Raw genomic sequence first — 17,580 nt, 5'->3', positions numbered from 1 at the left:
ATGCTCATATAAAAGCCACCCTGAGAGCTAAGGTTCTAGAAAAAGCTACTCAAGGACACAAAGGGCCCTGCCTCTCCTGTCTCTATTGCAGGGACAAGAGCTATAAAAGAAAAAGGAGATTTAAAATGCAATAACATTGTACAAATAATATATTTATTTCCAAACCCCATGTGATGGCCAAATTACATGTTTCTCTGCCTCGATCTTGCTTCTTTGCACAAGGATTAAAAAAAGTCTCAGTCCCAGCAAGGCATCGTCCTGGGCAGGTTAAGTGGGTACGATGGTCCAGCCACCTCCTGCTGCTCAAGCAGCTTCGTGTTCACCCTGCACTAGGCTCCTGCTGAACCCTGAATCAGGACTGCCTCCTCCAGGACAGAGCCTGACTCAGCAGGAACTGTCCCAGCCTCGATGGCCCACAGATAAACAAGCAGGTGAAAGCCTTTGTCCGCGGAGTCCTTAGGAAACACGGGCTGGAGAGCAAAAACTTAGTACATGGCCGCCATCTTCCCTTGGGACAGCCTCGGCTCACAGTCCAAAGCGGGCTGGTGTGCGGCGAGGCGTCATAGGCTCCCCCTGCTCTTTCCGTCCTGGAGTGTAGATCTTTGTGGACCTGGACACACAGAAAGAGGTAAGAAACAATGCTTCTCCCTGAGCAGGAACCCAACAGAATCAAACGCTCGAAGCCTTGCTGTTTCTGACCCAATGCACAGCAGCTTCAAGGCTGAAGGACCGCATCTGCAGCACATGACCTCCCTTGCATCCCCACCTCCAAAGAGACTGTAAAGGAGCCATCCACCCTGACATCTATTAAGGGACATCACGGTGAGTTTTAAACAGCTCCTCTTGTGGCCCCTAGATAATCAGGTCCCTACTTCAACTGTGTGACAAAGCACGGCACTTGCCTTTGTCCCCAGTTCCCAGAGGAATTAGCCAAATGATCAGGGCATCTCTGCTACTCAAAAAGAACACTCCTGACAGCTCATGGTCACCTTGAGGGAGTTGGCGCTGGATGTCCTGGCCAAAGAGACCAGTCACCTGGAGAAAGCTCGGGGTTCGAGCCGTGTGCCATCAGCCTAACCCACGGAGGGCAGGGTCAAGAAGAAGACCAGAGGCTGTGTTCAACAACCATCCACAACAATGCTGTTGAACTCAGTTAAAACTCGGAGCTCACTGGAGTGTGCCTGACTAGCAAAACCTGTGAGCATATTCTGTCACACACCAATGTGCCAGGGTAATGGCCCAGGTACAAAGGAATCTTCACATTTAGGACACCTCCTCCTCCACGTCTCTTCCTTTGGTTCTTTTTCAGTAATAAGAATTATCAATTAAACTCTGTCCTCAGCTTCTGAATCCCACCAGAAACCAGAGCAAGTCCCTGTGAGTCCCCAAATCTAAAGAGGGAACTTCCTGGTGGTGTGTGCAGTGAGGACAGCCCCACAGAAGGCTGTGACCTAACTGTCATACTCAGCCTGACTCCCTGCTTTACCCGAGCACAGGTGCCGAAGCCCAAGGCTCTCTTCTGCCTGGCATTTTTTCCAACCCCCTTGCCTGAAAATAAAGCTGCAAGACTCCCAGCAAGACTCAGGCCACTCTGGGCCTGAATCTACATGATGATGACCAAGAGCTGCAGCGGACACCTGTGCCTCCACATGTGCCCACCTGGCACAACGCCACCTCTGCACCAATTCCCGATTTAAACTGACAACTTTTCTTCCCCCTACTCAGCACTGCCGGGCCTCACCTGACACTGCCCAGGGGGCTGCGCTTCTCCTGCTCCTGTCGCCGGGCACGCAGCTGCTCCTCGGCCAAGGCCATCTCCTCTTCCATGGCAGAGGCCTCCTCTTTAGCCCGACGACGATTCTCCTAGAGAAAGGCAGACGGGACTGACTTCAGAGGCTGTCTGTGCTTGCGACCAGCTCTAGGAACCCAGGCCTGTGTAGCTCTATGTCCCAGCACCAAGGGAACCGTTCCTTGTGCAGCTCAGGACAGTTTGTAAACTATTCAAGATAGATACTGGATAAGCTGGTCTAAGCCAGTTACCCCTCAGCACTCCACGCAGGCCGGAAAGTACTGACATGCTGTGTGTGTGTGTGTGTGTGTCTGTGAGTGTCTATGTACTCACATGTGTGGGTAGAAGAGGCCATACACAAGCCAGGGAGACGCTGAGTCTTCACCTGATTCCTTGAAACTGGGCTCTCACTGAACCTGAAGTTCACCTAGGCTCACTTTCAGCTAGGCTGAAGGTCAGGCTTCCAGGACCCCCCATAACAGGGGGTTACAGACATACATGGCCATTCCCAGCTTTTGTATACAGGTGCTGGGGATTTGAACTTCGGTCACCATGCTTACACACATCTTACCCACAGAGCCTCCCAACCCCAAGAACTGTCAAGGCAATCTCAAGCCAAGGTGTCACATTTTTCTCCTGGCAGTACTGGAGACTGAACACACACCAGTGGTTATCTGCTGAGGTACTGCCACAGCCCAGTACACACGTTCATCTCATCAAGTCACGGCCATGCCAGGAGGTACGGAGAAATCATGAAGACACTGTGTTTGTCCCAGTGTAGAGAGAAGTATGTGAAAAAGTAGGAATACGAAAGCAGAGCCACATTTCACACCCCTCAGTGACAGAGCAAAGCGTCACTTATTAGTAGACACCAAATCCCTGACATGGAGTCATGGGTGGAAGGAACTGAACAGAGCTGACACCACCTGGACCACAAATGTGTCTGAGCATTTGAGCATCAACACAACTGTGACCATGTGCACACAGCTGCAGAGCACAGCTGAGCAGAGCCACCCAGGCCTTCAGTCACTGAAGTGTGTGTGACAGAGACTCAAGTTAGCCACTGCTAAAGGAAGTGATCAGCCAAGTGCGTGCTGTGGACAGATGACAACTGCTCCAATAAATCAGTGTCACAAAGACAGAAAGCAGGTCCTGTCCCGGAACAAAGGTGTTAACACACACAGCCACCATAGCAACATCCCATCCTAATTCAAGTAAATCAACTGTGAGATGTTATCTCAGAGATAAATGAGGAACACTGAATGAGAACTAGAAACTCAGGTGACACGGAAGATTAACTATTAGGAGTGACACTGGCACAGAGGCCATGTTGTTGAAATAAGTCCTACCCATCATCAAGTACTTACGGATAAAATAACAATCTGGGGAGGCACACGTTAAAATGCTCTGGGAGGACAAGGGATGCGTGGGAAGTGGGGGGAAATAAACGGGAACGACTGATGTCACCTACAGGGACTAAGGGTTGATTACAGTGGCTGCCTTAGAGTACTGTCTAGTTTATGAATGTTTGAAGTTTTCAATTAAGCTTAAAGAGTAAAAAAGGCCAAGCCAACCCACTCACTGGAGGAGCACAGGACATCAGACAGCTTTTACATTTGGAGAGAATGTGGAATTAAGACGATGACAAGCCTTCCACAGCAGGTGAAAGGACAATCTTTTCCACAGGCAAACAGCATCTCCCCAGAAGCACAGCGCCCTTACCTGCCGAGATTTGCCTGCCTGCTTCACACTGTAGAACATGGGGCCCAGCTCAGCCAGCCACTCTCCATCCACGGCGGTCACACACTGCATGTACTCCTGTGGGCACAAGGCAAACAGGTAGAGGTCACCAGGGAGTTAGGTCCCTCCCTCCCAGTGTGATAAAATGATAAGGAGCCATATGGGAAGGGTCGTCCTGTAAGGCTGGGAAATGTCACTAAGGGACACTAGAATTGTCATTGCTTCTCCACCCACATTCCCCTGTGAGAGTAAACAGTCCTCAGCATCCAACCATGCAGGAAGCCCCTCTGAAGGCTCTAGCAGGGGGCGATCCTCTGGCTGAGGGCACTGCGCTCTCTGTTGACTGGAGAATCCCCACAGGAACCCCAAGCTGCAAAGCAGCCTCTAAGGCCCTGCAGTTAAAACTGGTGCCTCAAGTCCCCAGGGCTCTGTAGAGGCAGTAGAAGGATGCGAAGGCCTGGCTCTAGTCAGTGGGCCCCAAAATGGGAACTCCATGGGCAAGACTCACCTTGGTGGTCATGACCAGCTCGTGATACACAATGTAGTCAGGGGTGTAGCCCATGCCAAAGAGGGAGCTGGTGGGGTGTAAGTGGCAGGGCATCCCTGTGCGGATGTTCACATATTCCCCAATCCCCTAGAGAAGAAAACAGGTAGCCACATCACCAATATGCTCTTGACACACTTAGGGGAAGCCTGGAGCTACAGAACTGCCCGAGAGAGCAGGTAGACTGGGAAATCTGCCTTTACGTAGGAGTCAGGAAGAGAAGGGAAGAAGCCAAAGCTTTGTGGCTCCGGGCTCACCTTGAGCTTGGCTGCCTGGTGGAAATAGGCAGCACAGATACACTTCCTGACAATGTCCCAGTCGGTGCCACATGAGGCCAGGCTCATCCGCTGCTGCACCATGATATCCTTGAGCTGGGCCCGTACCTCCCGAACCTAAAGATGACACAGGCAAGACAGGATGGAGCCCTCCTCCCTCCCATCTCCCACCCCACCCCTTCTCCAGACTGCACCCCTCTGGGCTGCCACCCCACCTTCCGCATGGCCTTGGCGTGGATGAAATGGTCGTTGCACCAGATGGTGGAGTAATTGTTGTTCTTCCACTGCAGGTAGACATTCAGGTAGGTCAGGTGGTCACTTTCGGGGACAGCAAACTTCTCCCGGATTTGATCGCTCTCCTCTTCTCTGCCCTAGGAAAGGGAACGGGGACTTTTAACAGGCATGGGGAGGCTGACCCCACAGGGCATATCCCAAAGACTCTCACACTATACCTGCTCACATCAATATGCCTAACAACACAGAATGAAAATCATTTATAACAAAATAAGCTAAACAGTAGGTCTCAGGCAGGACCACTGACCCAGCCTTCCGACCTCCCCCTAACCAGCCTACGAGAAGACAGCACAGGCAGAATCTCCATCCCACCCCATGACACAGGACAGCCCCACTTCCCCACCAGTGATCCCTGGAAGTCCCTGGGCAAGCCACGCCACGCCACACTGCCTCCCCCTCCCTACCTTGGGCCGGTAGAAGATGGCGGGGACCGAGAGCATGGAGACGATGAGCAGGATCTCGGAGCTGCAGCCCATGTCACAGGACACGATGAGCATCTTGGAGAGGGCCGGGTCCAGTGGGAACTCCACCATCAGCCGCCCTGTGGACGTGAGACCACCTGGGAGGGGAGCGCAAAGCCAACACTGCAGTCAACAGTGGACAAAGGGCAGAACTGTCCACCACCACCCCACCCCCGTGTACACACCACCCGGCCCCAGCCGTGTGCACACCTGTGTTGTCCAGGGCTCCGAGGATCCAGAGCTGGTACATGGAGTTGAGCATGTTGTCCTCGGGGGGTGGGTCCATGAAGTGGAACTGCAGCAGGTCCTGCACGCCCAGCGACTTGAGCAGCAGCACCACATTGGCTAGGTTGGTCCTCTGGATCTCGGGCACAGTGGTGGTCAGCAGTTCGTTCTTGTAAGCGCTCTGTGTGTAGAGCCTGCCAGGGAGGAACCAGTGACTGGGCTGCACCTGCCCTGTGCCGGCCTGCCAGCCTCTCACGTGTTAGCTACCCTCAGGGACCACTCGGCAGAATGTCAGCAGAAGTTATTCCAGCCTCACAAGTGTGACCCCGACCAGCCCGCTAGTCTGCTTAGCCTGTCTCCTAACCCTCACTCTTCTGCCAGAGCCTCCTACTGCCTGGGGGGCCAAAGCACCTGAGACTAGAATTACAGCAAGGTTTTACTCGCTTAACGTCTGTATTGATTCTGAATTTCTGATGAATGCATTCTTTTTTAAATCATAAAAACAGGAGGAAAAAATATCTGGGCAAGTGAAAAAGCACCCCGTTTTACTCAGGCTCACCCACGGAGGGCAGCCTGCCGTCCTTACTGCTGTTCATTGAGGTCCCTTCCTACAGACTGCCTAGAACTCAGGGCTCCCTGAAGACCACTCCTTCCCCTCATCAGCCCCATACAAGCCCCTGACCCCACCCCCGGGCTCTGGGCAGTAAGCAGTTCCAGCACTGCCCTAAGAAGCAGGCTAGCACAGGGCTCCTACCTGAAACACTGACCTGGGCCCGTCCTGCCAGCTCTCCCTGACCTCTGGTTGGCATTGGCCTGGCTAATGGGGTAAATCTGCAGGGCATCCATGCCAATCCTGGGGTTGAAGACCTAGTGGGGGACACAAAAGAACTGATCAAGGACGGCGTGAAAAGAGAGGAAAGGAGTCCTCAGACAAAGGCAAACCCAGTTCTGTTCACCACAGAGGATGTGATGAGCAGCCTTAGTGATCATCAACTTAGAGCCAGGAGACTCAAGAAAGCCTCAGAGGTCTCTTCATCCACACCAGCTCTGGGACCACTACAGAGCCACTTGAATATCTATACCATCAAGCTACCACAAGGATAGGCTGGAAAGGTCAGCGCTCACTGAATGCTGGCCTAACACCTCCGCCACTCTCAGCACTAAGAGTCTCTATGCTGAGTTCACTTTGGGTGAAGCCTCGGAAACTGGCCTCCTGCATCGCCCCTTGCCTCCTGCATCCCCCCTCGCCTCGTGCATTGCCCCTCACCTTTAACTTGCAGTAGCCAGAGTCGATGACAAACATGATGCCATCAACAGTCAGAGACGTCTCAGCAATGTTGGTAGCGACAATGCACTTCCGGACACCATCTGGAGCCTAGGGCCAATCAGGATATCAGGAGGAAAGGTAAGTTTTGGGGAGGGAGAGACTGAACAGGCAAGAAAAGCCCACTTTATGCCTGCCCTTCTAGGAAAGAAATATCCCCCCTCTTGTGCCTTTGAGGGACACCAAGACACAGGCAGAGCAAAGCAGCGCACCTTCTGGAAGATTTTGGCCTGCAGGTCAGACGGCAGCTGGGAGTAGATGGGCAGCACCGCCAGCGCAGGCGCGTTCTCCAACTCCTCCAGGTGCTCCACGATCTGGTCAGATGTCACCTGCGGCACAGGAAGGAGTCATGAGACCCCAGAGCCCCAAACCCTCAGGCGGAGGGTTCCCATCCACCCCAGTGGTGACCAAGCACGCACCTCAATGTCCTCTTGGCCTGGCATGAAGATCAGGATGTCCCCAGGGGCCCCAGACAGGTGTACCTGCAAGGACTGCTTCACCGCGGCCTCCACGTAATCTTCCTGTGGGGTCTGAACACAGCAGAGGGAACAAGGGAGCCATAGGTCAGCAGCCCCCAGAGGACACACAGCTTCATCCTGTCTGAGCTGCAGCACTGGACTCAGCAAAGCCAACCTCAGGGTGAGCCCGATTGCTGAGGCCCTTAAAATTAAAGCTGGTATCCCCGGGCTCCTTGCTTCAGAGACAAGAACTCAAATCTTTGAGGCTGGCATCAGGCTTAAGCAGACCACAGCCTCCAGCGCAAACGGCAGAAGCAATCAGGAAAAGGCTACATGGCTCGGACCTCAGACACGGCTCTCTGTCCACCTACGGTGCTGCAGCTGCCCCATTTACCTCATGCCACTAAATCTTCGCCAACTCTGTACCCCCCTCCTCCAGATGACTTTTCACCAGAGAATGTCAAAGGACAGAAACCTCTGTACCTTGCTGAAGAGGATGTCAACAGGAAAAGTCCGCCCAGGGATGTGGAAAATGGGTACATTCCCAAAGAAGGCAGCAAACTTTTCTGCATCCATAGTAGCTGACGTGACAATGAGCTTCAGGTCTGAGCGTCGAGCCACAACCTAAGAGAAGGGGACAACAGGGGCTCCTGTAGGCTTGGGACTTCAGTCTCAGCTCTGTCCACAGACAGAGCAAACACCAAAGCCGGCAAACCAGTAGCTTTGTCTGACCCAGCACGCCCCAGAAGTCACTCGGCTCAGCGTGAGACACCAGCAGGGCTGACCAGGTGACCTGGAAGCTTCCGAGGAAACCTCACCCAGAGCGCCTGAGCCGCAGAGGAACCAGAGCCTGCCGCGGCCTTACCTCCCGGAGCAGCCCAAAGAGCACGTCGGTGTTGAGGGAGCGCTCGTGGGCCTCATCCATGATGACGGCGCTGTAGTGGTCCAGGTCAGCCTCCCGGAGGGACTCGCGCAGCAGGATCCCGTCCGTCATGTACTTGATCAAGGTGTTTTCCGAAGTGCAGTCCTCAAAGCGGATGGCATAGCCCACCTGGGGTCAGAGACAGAGCTCACCAAGAGGCTACTACTTACCGTTTGCCCTCACAGACTGGCGTCAGGCTTAAGCAGACCCCAGCCTCCAACACAAATGGCAGAAGCGATCAGGAGAAGGCTACATGGCATGCCCACTCACCTCTTCTCCAAGGTTGCCCCCCATCTCTTCACTGACTCTCTTGGCCACTGACATGGCAGCCACACGCCGGGGCTGGGTACACCCGATCATCCCATAGTCCGTGTAACCATCTTCATGCAAGTACTGGGTCAGCTGAGTGGTCTTGCCGCTCCCTGTCTCCCCGACCACGATCACAATGCTGTTGTCTCTGCAGGGAAGAGCGAGCAAGGCACTGAGCAGCCTGAGGGGAAAGCCAAGCTTGAAACAATTCCCCGAGAAGCCTTAAGTCTGGCTGCCTCTGGCAAAGCCTAGCTCTGCAAGAAGCATGCATGGCCAGAGAGTTCACCAGACACCAGTGTCTTATGGGGCTTCCACATGAGATGCCAGGGACACAGTCAAGGTGAACCTGGACCACTAAAGGAAGTGATGTCGTCTTACTGTGCGCAGCACACAGCCAACTCATTACGGGCAAAGTCTTTCCCTTGCCCACTGGACAATGCACAGGCAGGAGAGCCACGGGGCCTGGGCCTTACCTGATGATGGTAAGGAGCTCCTGCTGCACAGCAAAGATGGGCAGGTACTGCCTCTGCTCCAGGATCGACTTCTTCTTTGCAAACTCACTGCTGGCCTCGCTTTTCTCCTTCATGTGATCTGCAAACTTCTGCTCCGTCCTGGGAAACACAGAGGCACTCATGATCTCCCACACTGCCCCTCAGGCTGAAGTTAGCTGCCCTTCCTGCTCCCAAGAACGTGAACAACTACGACAAGAATCAGTCACCCTCCTGGACTCCAAAGCAGCCTGGGCATCCAAGACTGCATCTAAATGGGCCTAAGGAGCAGATATCACACAAGATTCCACCATCCATAACACACAGTCCAGAGCCCTGATCAAACAGCTGCATGGGGATCAGATGTCACACTCTCTGGTGGGCAGATCACCTATCCTGAACAAAGTGTGGCCAGAAGAGGGGCTGAAATTAACCAGCAGGTACCAATTTAGAAAGAAGATCTTGGGCAATGTTAGTACCAGACTTAAAGGGCTCAAACAGCCATAGGGGTCTCCCAAGTGCTGGCTACACAGCACAGGACATAGATTTGAATTCCCCCCTCCCTTAATAGGGCTACCGAGTGCAAAGGCCTCATTTTCAAAGAACTATGAGAACAGCTCACTTCTATTTGCCCTGTTTCTAGATAACAACCATGTGTCAGTGTCTGATACACGGACACACAGCCCAAGACCCTTCCACCCACCTTCCCCCTCAGAGTCCTTTCCTCCCTCAGAACTTACCCAAGTTCCTTCAAGTGTCTAGTTCTCATTTTACTCAGTCCCCCTGGCCACCTGACAACTGAAACTAAGGGTCTCCAACAATACCAACCTCTTAGTTGGGACACTTTACACAGAAGTACTAGGTAAAGACGACAGACAGTTCCACGGGACACATCATCATTAGAGGATGCGCAGTGGGAGGGCCATTTTGAGTGTAGCACCAAGCCAATGCAGGGACTCAGACAAGCAGTGACAGAACGGCTGCATCAGACCCCATGAACGGAGACACTACCAAGCCTTAAAAGGCCTGGGAAGCCAGCCCTCCCTTCCTTGTTGTGCTGAAATCTGACCAAGGAAAGAAACCCTGCCTACCAGGACCAACATTTCCTAGCTGGGTGCTCTGAAGCAAATTCCTTAATCTCCCTGAGCCTCAATCTACACAACCATCACTGTATCAACGGTGGTGACAGCGAGGAAAGCTAAAGTCAAAAGACAGGACTCAGGAAGGGATCAGAATGCAGCAAAGATTCCATCACAAGCCATGACCTTGGGAGCCAACTTGCTACTGACCAAGACTACACACACACCTGTAGTCCACTTTCCCGTCTTCTGTCATAGCTTTATCCGGCTCCTCTTCTTTTTTGACACCCATTATGTCTCCTAGTTTGGTCCCTGCCAGTTCCCAGTGTTTGTGCTGAGCCTGAAGATGAAAACAAGAGTTAAATCACTCCATCTTCTGGCAAGACGGGAGGCCGTGGAGGCAATTCTGATGGAGGGCAGGCTTTATCCAGCAGACAGTAAATTCCCACAAGGCACTGGCAGCACCAAGCAACACATCTCAAACCTCATGCCTCCAAGCCCCCAACACCAGGCCCCATGGTTGCTTAACTGAGTAGAACACAGTGTTCTCCTGAGCTGCCTCTTGATCCATGCAAGTATGTCCTCTGACTGCCACTGGCAGTTACTGTATGCAGTCTTGACATTTTCCACAGAAGTAAAAAACAGCCCCCAAGGACCTCAGCCCTAGTAGCACACCACCAACCTTTCTCCGTTCTTTCTGTTCCCTGTGCTTGCGGACCGTCTGGCTGCCTTTCCGAGCAATAATGGCCAGGTCAGAGGTGGCATCCTTCACTGGGATCACCGGCTCCGGCTGCAGGAAGGAGGAGAGGTCACTAAAGTAACCAGAGGGCCTGCTGTGCATGGGCCCTAGAACCACAGGCACTACCCGCTGGCACCGACACTTGACTGTGCCAATCCTCTCCTCCTCCCTCCTTCAGCACTTTCTAACCTGCCCGTCTCTGGCCACAGAGGCCTCACCTGCTTGGTGAAAACGATGCGTCCATCCAGAAAGGGAGGCACCAGGTTGTGCACCATCAGATGCACCTTGGCCGCATTGTCCTCTTCAAAGTCCTCGTCCACCTCCAGCCGATGGACCACCCCACTGGTGAGCATTCGGTTTGTCTCCCAGCGCTCATTGTCCTGTGGGACACAAGGACAGTCACATTTAGCTGGCAGCTAAAAGGGGATCCTGAAAGGTCAACAAGCAAGCCCCACAGACTCACAACAGGCTCTGCACCCTGCAGCTCCTTAAACAGGAATCACTGGAGCCGAGGCCTTGCAGTACCTTGTCCCAAGAAGCAGCTGGGCACCAGCCCTACCCCAGACACAAACCACACCCCCAGGGAGCACCACCATACCACTCCCCACACGGCCCCTCACAGCGCAGTGCATGAGAGAGAAGCAGGAGCCTGGATTCCTCAGCTACCCAAAGCTTCCCACTCACACTACTGTCCTGCAAAGGCATGTGTGACCTGGTCCTGTCTATAGACAGCCAGCTGTGTTGTGTCATCGCCTGGCACCCTGAGACTCCTCCCACACGCCCCAGCTCTGCTCTAAGCCTGTGCCAGCTGCCGCCGCCGCCGCTGCAGCCTCACCTCGTTGATTTGCCTGCGCTGCGCTGAAATGCGCTTCTGCTTCTGTTTGTGCAGGTGCTGCTCCCGCCGCCTCACGTAGTCCTCAGACGAGTAGGCCAGAGGGTTGTGGAACTCATCGTAGCCCTCATCCATCATGTACCAGTCCCGGTCTGCTTGCTGCAGAGATGAGAACCAAGGGCAGGTCACACTCATGGGGACGTGCAGCCAAAGAGGAGCAAGACAGCTACCTGCCAAGAATCCAAGGACTCCACAAGAGCCCTCATGATGAGAGACCTGGAGGAGGGCAGGGGAGCCTTTCCACAGCTTTGACTGATTTCACATGGCAGGCTGCCGGGCCAGGCTTCTTACACTCTGCACACAGAGGCACCCACAGCCGGAGGCAAGTCCGACTGGCTGCATCAGTATAAAGCCTCCCTGAGAAGTCTGGATCTCTCCAAAGGTTCCAGGGCTCAGAACGGCATTCACCACCTTCCTCAAAGCCCAGTCCTCCTGGAGGACACCTCGGAGCCCTTGGCTCCAACACCTTTCACCCTGTCCACCACCTCCTGTCCAGCCCCTCAACGATGTCGCCTTTACCCTCTGGTCATCCTCCCACTGCTGCCGCTCCTCCTCTGTGTCAAAGGCAATCCCTTCTTCGCCATCCTCACGTCTGCCTGAAGGAAAGCAGAGGGCAGAGGTCAGTCCCTACAACTCCAGCTGACCACCCCACCAACCCCCAAGGACAACCGGAGCCGCAAAGCTGCACAGCCTCTTGAGTACAGCCTCTGCTCAGCCCCACCGGGACCAGCCAAACCGTTTTTCTGCCTCCCGCCTCCCAGGCCTTACCTCGACCCCTGGACAGACGTGGGGTGGACCCCAAGTGTCTTCTATCATCAGCCCACTCATTGTACTTATAGGAGGGGGTCGGCAGAGGTGTGTCATCTGAGGGCTTGCTCCTTACAGACCTGGGGATCATCAAGATCAGCTGTCACTGAACTGAACTGTGTCCCCAGCCGCCACAACCCTCCCTGTCCACGTCCCTCGACTACTGGCTATCCCATCTATCCATCACCTGTCTCGATCCCGAGTGGACGGCCGATGACCCCGCTCAGAGTCCCTATAGGAAGGTGTTGGGGAGGGTGTTTCCCACTGAGAGCGCCTTGAAGAGCCATAGCCACTGTCATCCTCCTCCCAGGCGGACCTTGAAGGGGTGGCCGCATCTGGGGCCACAGAGACAGCACAGTAAACATCCAATGTCAATGAGACATGACTTTAGACAATCCTCCTGCCTCAGCTTCCAATGTACTGGGATTATAGGCATAAGCTACCACACCTACTTTCCCAACTGATTCTTAATTACCTCTATTTATCTAACTGTGTGTGTGTCGGTGTGTGTGCATGCAGAGGTCAGATGACAATTCTCAAGAGCTGGTTCTCCTTCCACCGTGTGGATCCTGGTAAACCAACTCAGATCAGGAGGCTTGGCAGCAAGTGTCCTCAGCAGGTGACCCTTTGGATCTGAGCTGATCTGATCCCCTGTTCACAACCTTGTACTTACTTGTTACAGAGAAGACACTGCTGACAAATGTTTAAAGAGACCGAACATAACAGTCCAGCTTTCACTGTTTAAAACAACACTGAAAGAATCAATTTCTCTCTTCGATCTTAAAACCAATAGTTCCCTTTCAACAAATCTTTCTTGATTCACCACATCTTGGAATTAGAACTTCTGACTCACCGCCTGGGAACAGCTGACTACCTCTTACTCTGCCTTTCTAGTACCTGAGCCCCTACCAGCCACTGCATAGGACAGATGAGAATACCTTTTGGCCGATGTCGAGGACTCTCGGGTTCATTTCTTCTGCTGCTGCGCTCGGAGCCTCCATCTCGGTCTGATCTGCTGCTGTGCCTACTTCTGTCCCGCTCATCTGCTGTGAGAGTCGCACAGGCTTAACACCATTCACTCATGCCACCACATACTCCGAGCACTGGGCAGAAAGCACAGGCCTCCCCACTCACTTGCCCATGATCCGTGGGCTGAGACTCATACACTCACACTTCAGTGGACAGTTAGATGTCCAGCATGGAGAGTTCTGTGTATAGCAGACCTGATTCTAAGTAAGGCCAGTGCTGGACCCCGCCTCACTTGTCCCACAACACTGTCCTCTGCCCTCATCAGAGCTAGTGTAAATACTGGCTTCTTCAATGGATCACCCATCATTTCCTTTATCACCAATTTTCACAGTAAAATAAGATCCACACACTCAAGCAAAGCTGCTGTACTACAAGCGAGGTATCTTCCCTTAAACTTCTTCCTAATCCTAGTCTCAAAGGGTCAAAACCACCAGGGCACACACTATACAAACCAAGTTGTCCAATTAACGACTATTACTGTAAAAGTTCTTGTGACAGGAAGAGAAAGGCTTGCTGGTTCGATGCTAATGGACCCCAGGAGGGGTGCCAGGCACTTTACCTCTGTCTCTCTTGCGGTCATAGTCTCGATCCCGGGATCTTTCCTTCTTCCGATCCTTTTCCTCTTTAGATGAGGCATAGACCCCGTGCTCCCTCCGATCCCGCTCTCTCTGCCTACTGCGTTCCCAAAACTCTTCACTCACACCCCCGGGGTGGGACGGAGTCTCTACCCGAGCAGATCGGTAATGCCTGAAACAGGGAGAGTGAAGAAAGGGGTCTCCGTGGAAGAAAACATTCCCCTCTACCTCAGACCATGCCAACAAGCAGTATGTCCTCTCCACTGCATCTCCCTGGTGCTGAAGGCCTGGACAGGGCTAGAACCCAAGCACTTACATCCACTTCTTAGCAGCCTTCCCCACAAATCCTTACCAGCTCCTACCTGCTACCAGTATTATGGAATCACAATAAACCCGTAAAGCTCTTAGGTGTCCGACAGGAGCTAAGGTGAACCTGGGCAAGTATTTTCTGACCACCACTCTTTACCCTCTCTCCTTACCTGTCTCTCCGGCTACTTCGGCCAGCCTGCTCATCGCTCTCCTCCTCGGCATCCTTCTGGTCATCCTTACTCTCCTCCCAGTCTTTGTAAGAAGAGATTCTGGACTTTTTCTTGTCCTCCCCATCATCCTTCTCCTCTCGCTCCCTCCGTTTCAGGGACGCCAGTAAGTCCAGCCCCAGCAATGAAGGGCGGGGAGCAGGGGCTTTGAAGACATGTTGCTCACTGGCTGCACTTTTGGCCTTGCAAATAAGACCACCGACCTGAGAGTCCAAACTGGCGCCTTCCAGGCGATGGATGGAGGTGTCCTCGCCAGGGTCCTCCATCACAGGCTCTTACTTCTCTGAAAGGAAGGCAGACCGTTAGAACTGGACATAAGAAAACTCAGCTCTACTGTATCCTAGAATAACGAGTGCATTTAAGTGGCTATCCCTACCTCCCTACACTGAGCCCAGAACATCTTCTGCTAGCTAGCGTGTACATACGTGTGTTGTCATGCAGGTGCACATAAAGCCAGAGGCCAACATCAGGTACTTTTCTCAGTTGCTCCCTTATTTACTTTTGAAGATAGAGTCTTCACTGAAATGGGAACTAATTTGGCCAAGAAGCTCCTGGGATCTGCCTGACTCTGACTCTTAGCACAGATGTGCCTCTACTCATGACTCTCCATGGGTTCTGGGGACCTTACACTTGTAAGAAAGCACTCACCACCCGAGCCATCTCTCCAGCCCCTCCTGCTACTTGTGAGGACTTCCTCATCAAATCACTAACAGTCTCTAAAAGCTGACCAGTTCCCACCCCAACACATCCAAAAGGCACAGACACAGGGACACGGACCACACACTAGGATCAAGAAGGTGTCATCTAGACAAGAATCAACCTCACTAAGGGCTTTTTACCAGACTAGAATGACTTTTATGAAGAGAAGCATAGGGGAACTGGACTTAAGTCAGAAACCCTGATTAAAACTCAGGTGATTGAGCTGGGCATGATATATACTTGTAATCTCAGCATGGGAGGTAGAGGCTCCAGAGGAGGGCAAGTGGGAAGCTAGTCTGGGCTACATAGTTTCACACTAGCTAGGCTATTTAGTGAAGGATTCACTCATTCATATTCTTTCTCTCTCCTTCTCTTGCTCTCTCTTGCTCCCAGTTTGAACCCTCTGCCCATTTTCTCACTCTTCTACAGAACACACTTTCTCCCACTTATGGGCCAAAATAATCACCTCTAGGAGTCCCCATTAGCTCCCTGCCTCCGAACACAAGCCAGGCATGCTTGCCTTTTTCATATGAACTGTGGCAGCACATCCCACTTCTCTTGTGAGACAAGAAAGAAAGAAAGAAAGAAAGTAACTAACTAACTCACTTCAGGCTCTTGGCATTTTCCGTTTTGGGGACAGTAAGCAGTTGTCATGGTTAGTCATTAGTTCTCTATGTATGAAACCGCAATCACTTCTGCTTTCCACAATCCACAGAACCACTGTGAGAATCAATAGTTGGTACACTGATGTGACGGTTGCATACTTGGTATTATGCTCCTGTACCCTGACTTCCCTTCCTGGTTTTTGATATGCATTCTCCCACCCACCCATCCCATTCCCTTTAAGTCACAAGCTCCACAGAGCAGAGAAGTTAGCTAGCACCCGATTTCGCCATCCACATTCTACACACTTGCTGACTTTTGTTGTGGATCAGTAGTGGTTTGTGGGAAAAGAAAAAAAAAAAAAGAGCATCCCATAGCAAGCAAAAAAAAAAAAAAAATCTCTTGAATAACAATCTGTGTTCACCGAAATTACTTCTGAGAAATGTTAGGAAACAGCATGTCTGGAACGTGTTTAAGAGACTGTAAGACCTCCCAGGTGCTCTCGGCTGCTGTCAAATTCATCTTTATCTAACACCACCCTATTATAAGCTTGGACCTATGTTGGACATGTAGTTAATTATTCTCATTCTAATTAAGTTTATAAAGCATGAGAACTGTGACTTTTGAATCTAGCCTTCTTTTGCCGTGTTCTAATTAACATGCACCGCTCTCCCAAGGGGCACTGCGACACAATGTGGATGAAGACGCAAGGTTTCACAAGGTAGAAGAGGGAAACAAAGTCGCATCTATATGCATATTAGGAAATCTTGACTGGAAGGCTGAGATACTACGACTTACAATCCTAAAGTGTCATCTGCATGCAAGCAGAGACTCCTGTCTGTCTTGTTAACAAATGGCAAAGTAAAAACCTGATTAGGTATCATTTATTGAAAAGCGAACAGAAAGTCAGACATTTCTCTGGACAGGAAGAAATTATTCACAACACCGGACAAGGAAGGACTTAATTAGCGGCTTAAAATAGCAAATAAAGCGTTCCACGGCCAGACTATGGAGAAACATCGGTGACAAAGAAGCCACAATGGACTTCTCAGGTCAGCAATTGCTTACTGCATGCGTCGTTAAGCCACCTGCTATTCTCAACAATACCAATAAAGGAAAAACAAGCGCCCTTTCCTCTTGGGGTTAACACTCTACTTATAGATTATCCGCCAGATCTAGTGGAGACCCTTCTGTGAGACAGGAGGAAGACACCAGAAGCCCTACCCAGGCTCTCCAACTATCAGGTACCAAGTTCGCGTACCGCCCTAAACGAGGGCACAGGGAAGACCCCTGGATCTCCGTGGGGCCGTTCCCAAACACCGGGATGAGACCAGAACAAGGACAAAGTCCGGAGAAGGCTGAATGGACTTCTCTGCTCAAGTAAATAGAGAAACTTGGGTAACAAGGACTAAAGGAACTCTGAAATCAGGGCCCAAACAGAAGCCGCGAGCCGACACCGGCCGCCTGGAGCCGCCATGGCGGCCGAAGGACGGATCTGGAAAGAGAAAGAGACGCTCACCTCACCAAGCACGACTCTCGAGGCCTTCGGTTCCTGATCTGGAGACGCCAGCGCGGCCACTGCTCGATCCGAGGGTCTCAAAGAGGCAAATTCCGCTGTTTGAAAGCGGCCATCATCGTCCCATAATGCCCTGCGCGGGGCCTTCTATCCGTCCAAAAAGACCATCGAGAGCAGCCCACAAATCCAGGGTTCCGGGACGCCAGAGTGCAACCCGGCGAACAGGCCTTCCGAGCCTCAGTCTCTTCCTCTGGGTTCAGAGTCTCCTTGCGACCA

General features: G+C 52.4%; 1 protein-coding gene across 2 annotated transcripts; it reads right to left on the bottom strand.

Moving 5' to 3' along the window:
• Window positions 1–134: 134 nt before the first annotated feature.
• Window positions 135–17,543, bottom strand: Dhx38 (DEAH-box helicase 38). 2 transcript variants are annotated; one of them, XM_021169627.3, is made up of 27 exons: window positions 17,308–17,543; window positions 14,430–14,769; window positions 13,935–14,122; window positions 13,285–13,392; window positions 12,534–12,681; window positions 12,308–12,426; window positions 12,059–12,135; window positions 11,483–11,638; window positions 10,866–11,027; window positions 10,591–10,698; window positions 10,136–10,248; window positions 8,815–8,952; window positions 8,303–8,489; window positions 7,976–8,161; window positions 7,594–7,734; window positions 7,072–7,182; window positions 6,865–6,981; window positions 6,596–6,703; window positions 6,083–6,195; window positions 5,314–5,522; window positions 5,047–5,201; window positions 4,564–4,719; window positions 4,331–4,465; window positions 4,038–4,163; window positions 3,512–3,607; window positions 1,742–1,863; window positions 135–610 (listed from the first exon to the last, which is right to left on the bottom strand). In XM_021169627.3, the coding sequence occupies exons 2-27, from the start codon at window positions 14,750–14,752 to the stop codon at window positions 526–528; spliced, it is 3,687 nt and encodes a 1,228-aa protein (XP_021025286.1). In that variant the 5' UTR covers window positions 14,753–14,769; window positions 17,308–17,543; the 3' UTR covers window positions 135–525. The 2 variants fall into 2 exon arrangements, with proteins under 2 accessions (XP_021025286.1, XP_021025288.1); XM_021169629.3 differs by having other exon boundaries at window positions 13,285–13,389; window positions 17,308–17,542.
• Between the last annotated feature and the right edge of the window lie 37 nt (window positions 17,544–17,580).

This window comes from Mus caroli, unplaced genomic scaffold (genome assembly GCF_978045245.1).
Source record: "Mus caroli unplaced genomic scaffold, Mus_caroli_1 scaffold_10, whole genome shotgun sequence".
Lineage (NCBI taxonomy): Eukaryota > Metazoa > Chordata > Mammalia > Rodentia > Muridae > Mus > Mus caroli.
The sequence above is the reverse complement of the archived record's forward strand: the minus strand, read 5'-3'. Positions and strand labels throughout refer to the sequence as shown.

Bases quoted from the DNA above. Each gene is read 5' to 3' on its own strand.
- Dhx38 (XM_021169627.3), bottom strand. From the start codon at position 14,752: ATGGAGGACCCTGGCGAGGACACCTCCATCCATCGCCTGGAAGGCGCC. The intron at 4,466-4,563 runs GTGGGGTGGCAG...TGTCATCTTTAG, and splicing joins ACGCCAAGGCCATGCGGAAG to GTTCGGGAGGTACGGGCCCA. The intron at 1,864-3,511 runs GTAAGGGCGCTG...GCCTTTCTCTAG, and splicing joins AGGCAGGCAAATCTCGGCAG to GAGAATCGTCGTCGGGCTAA.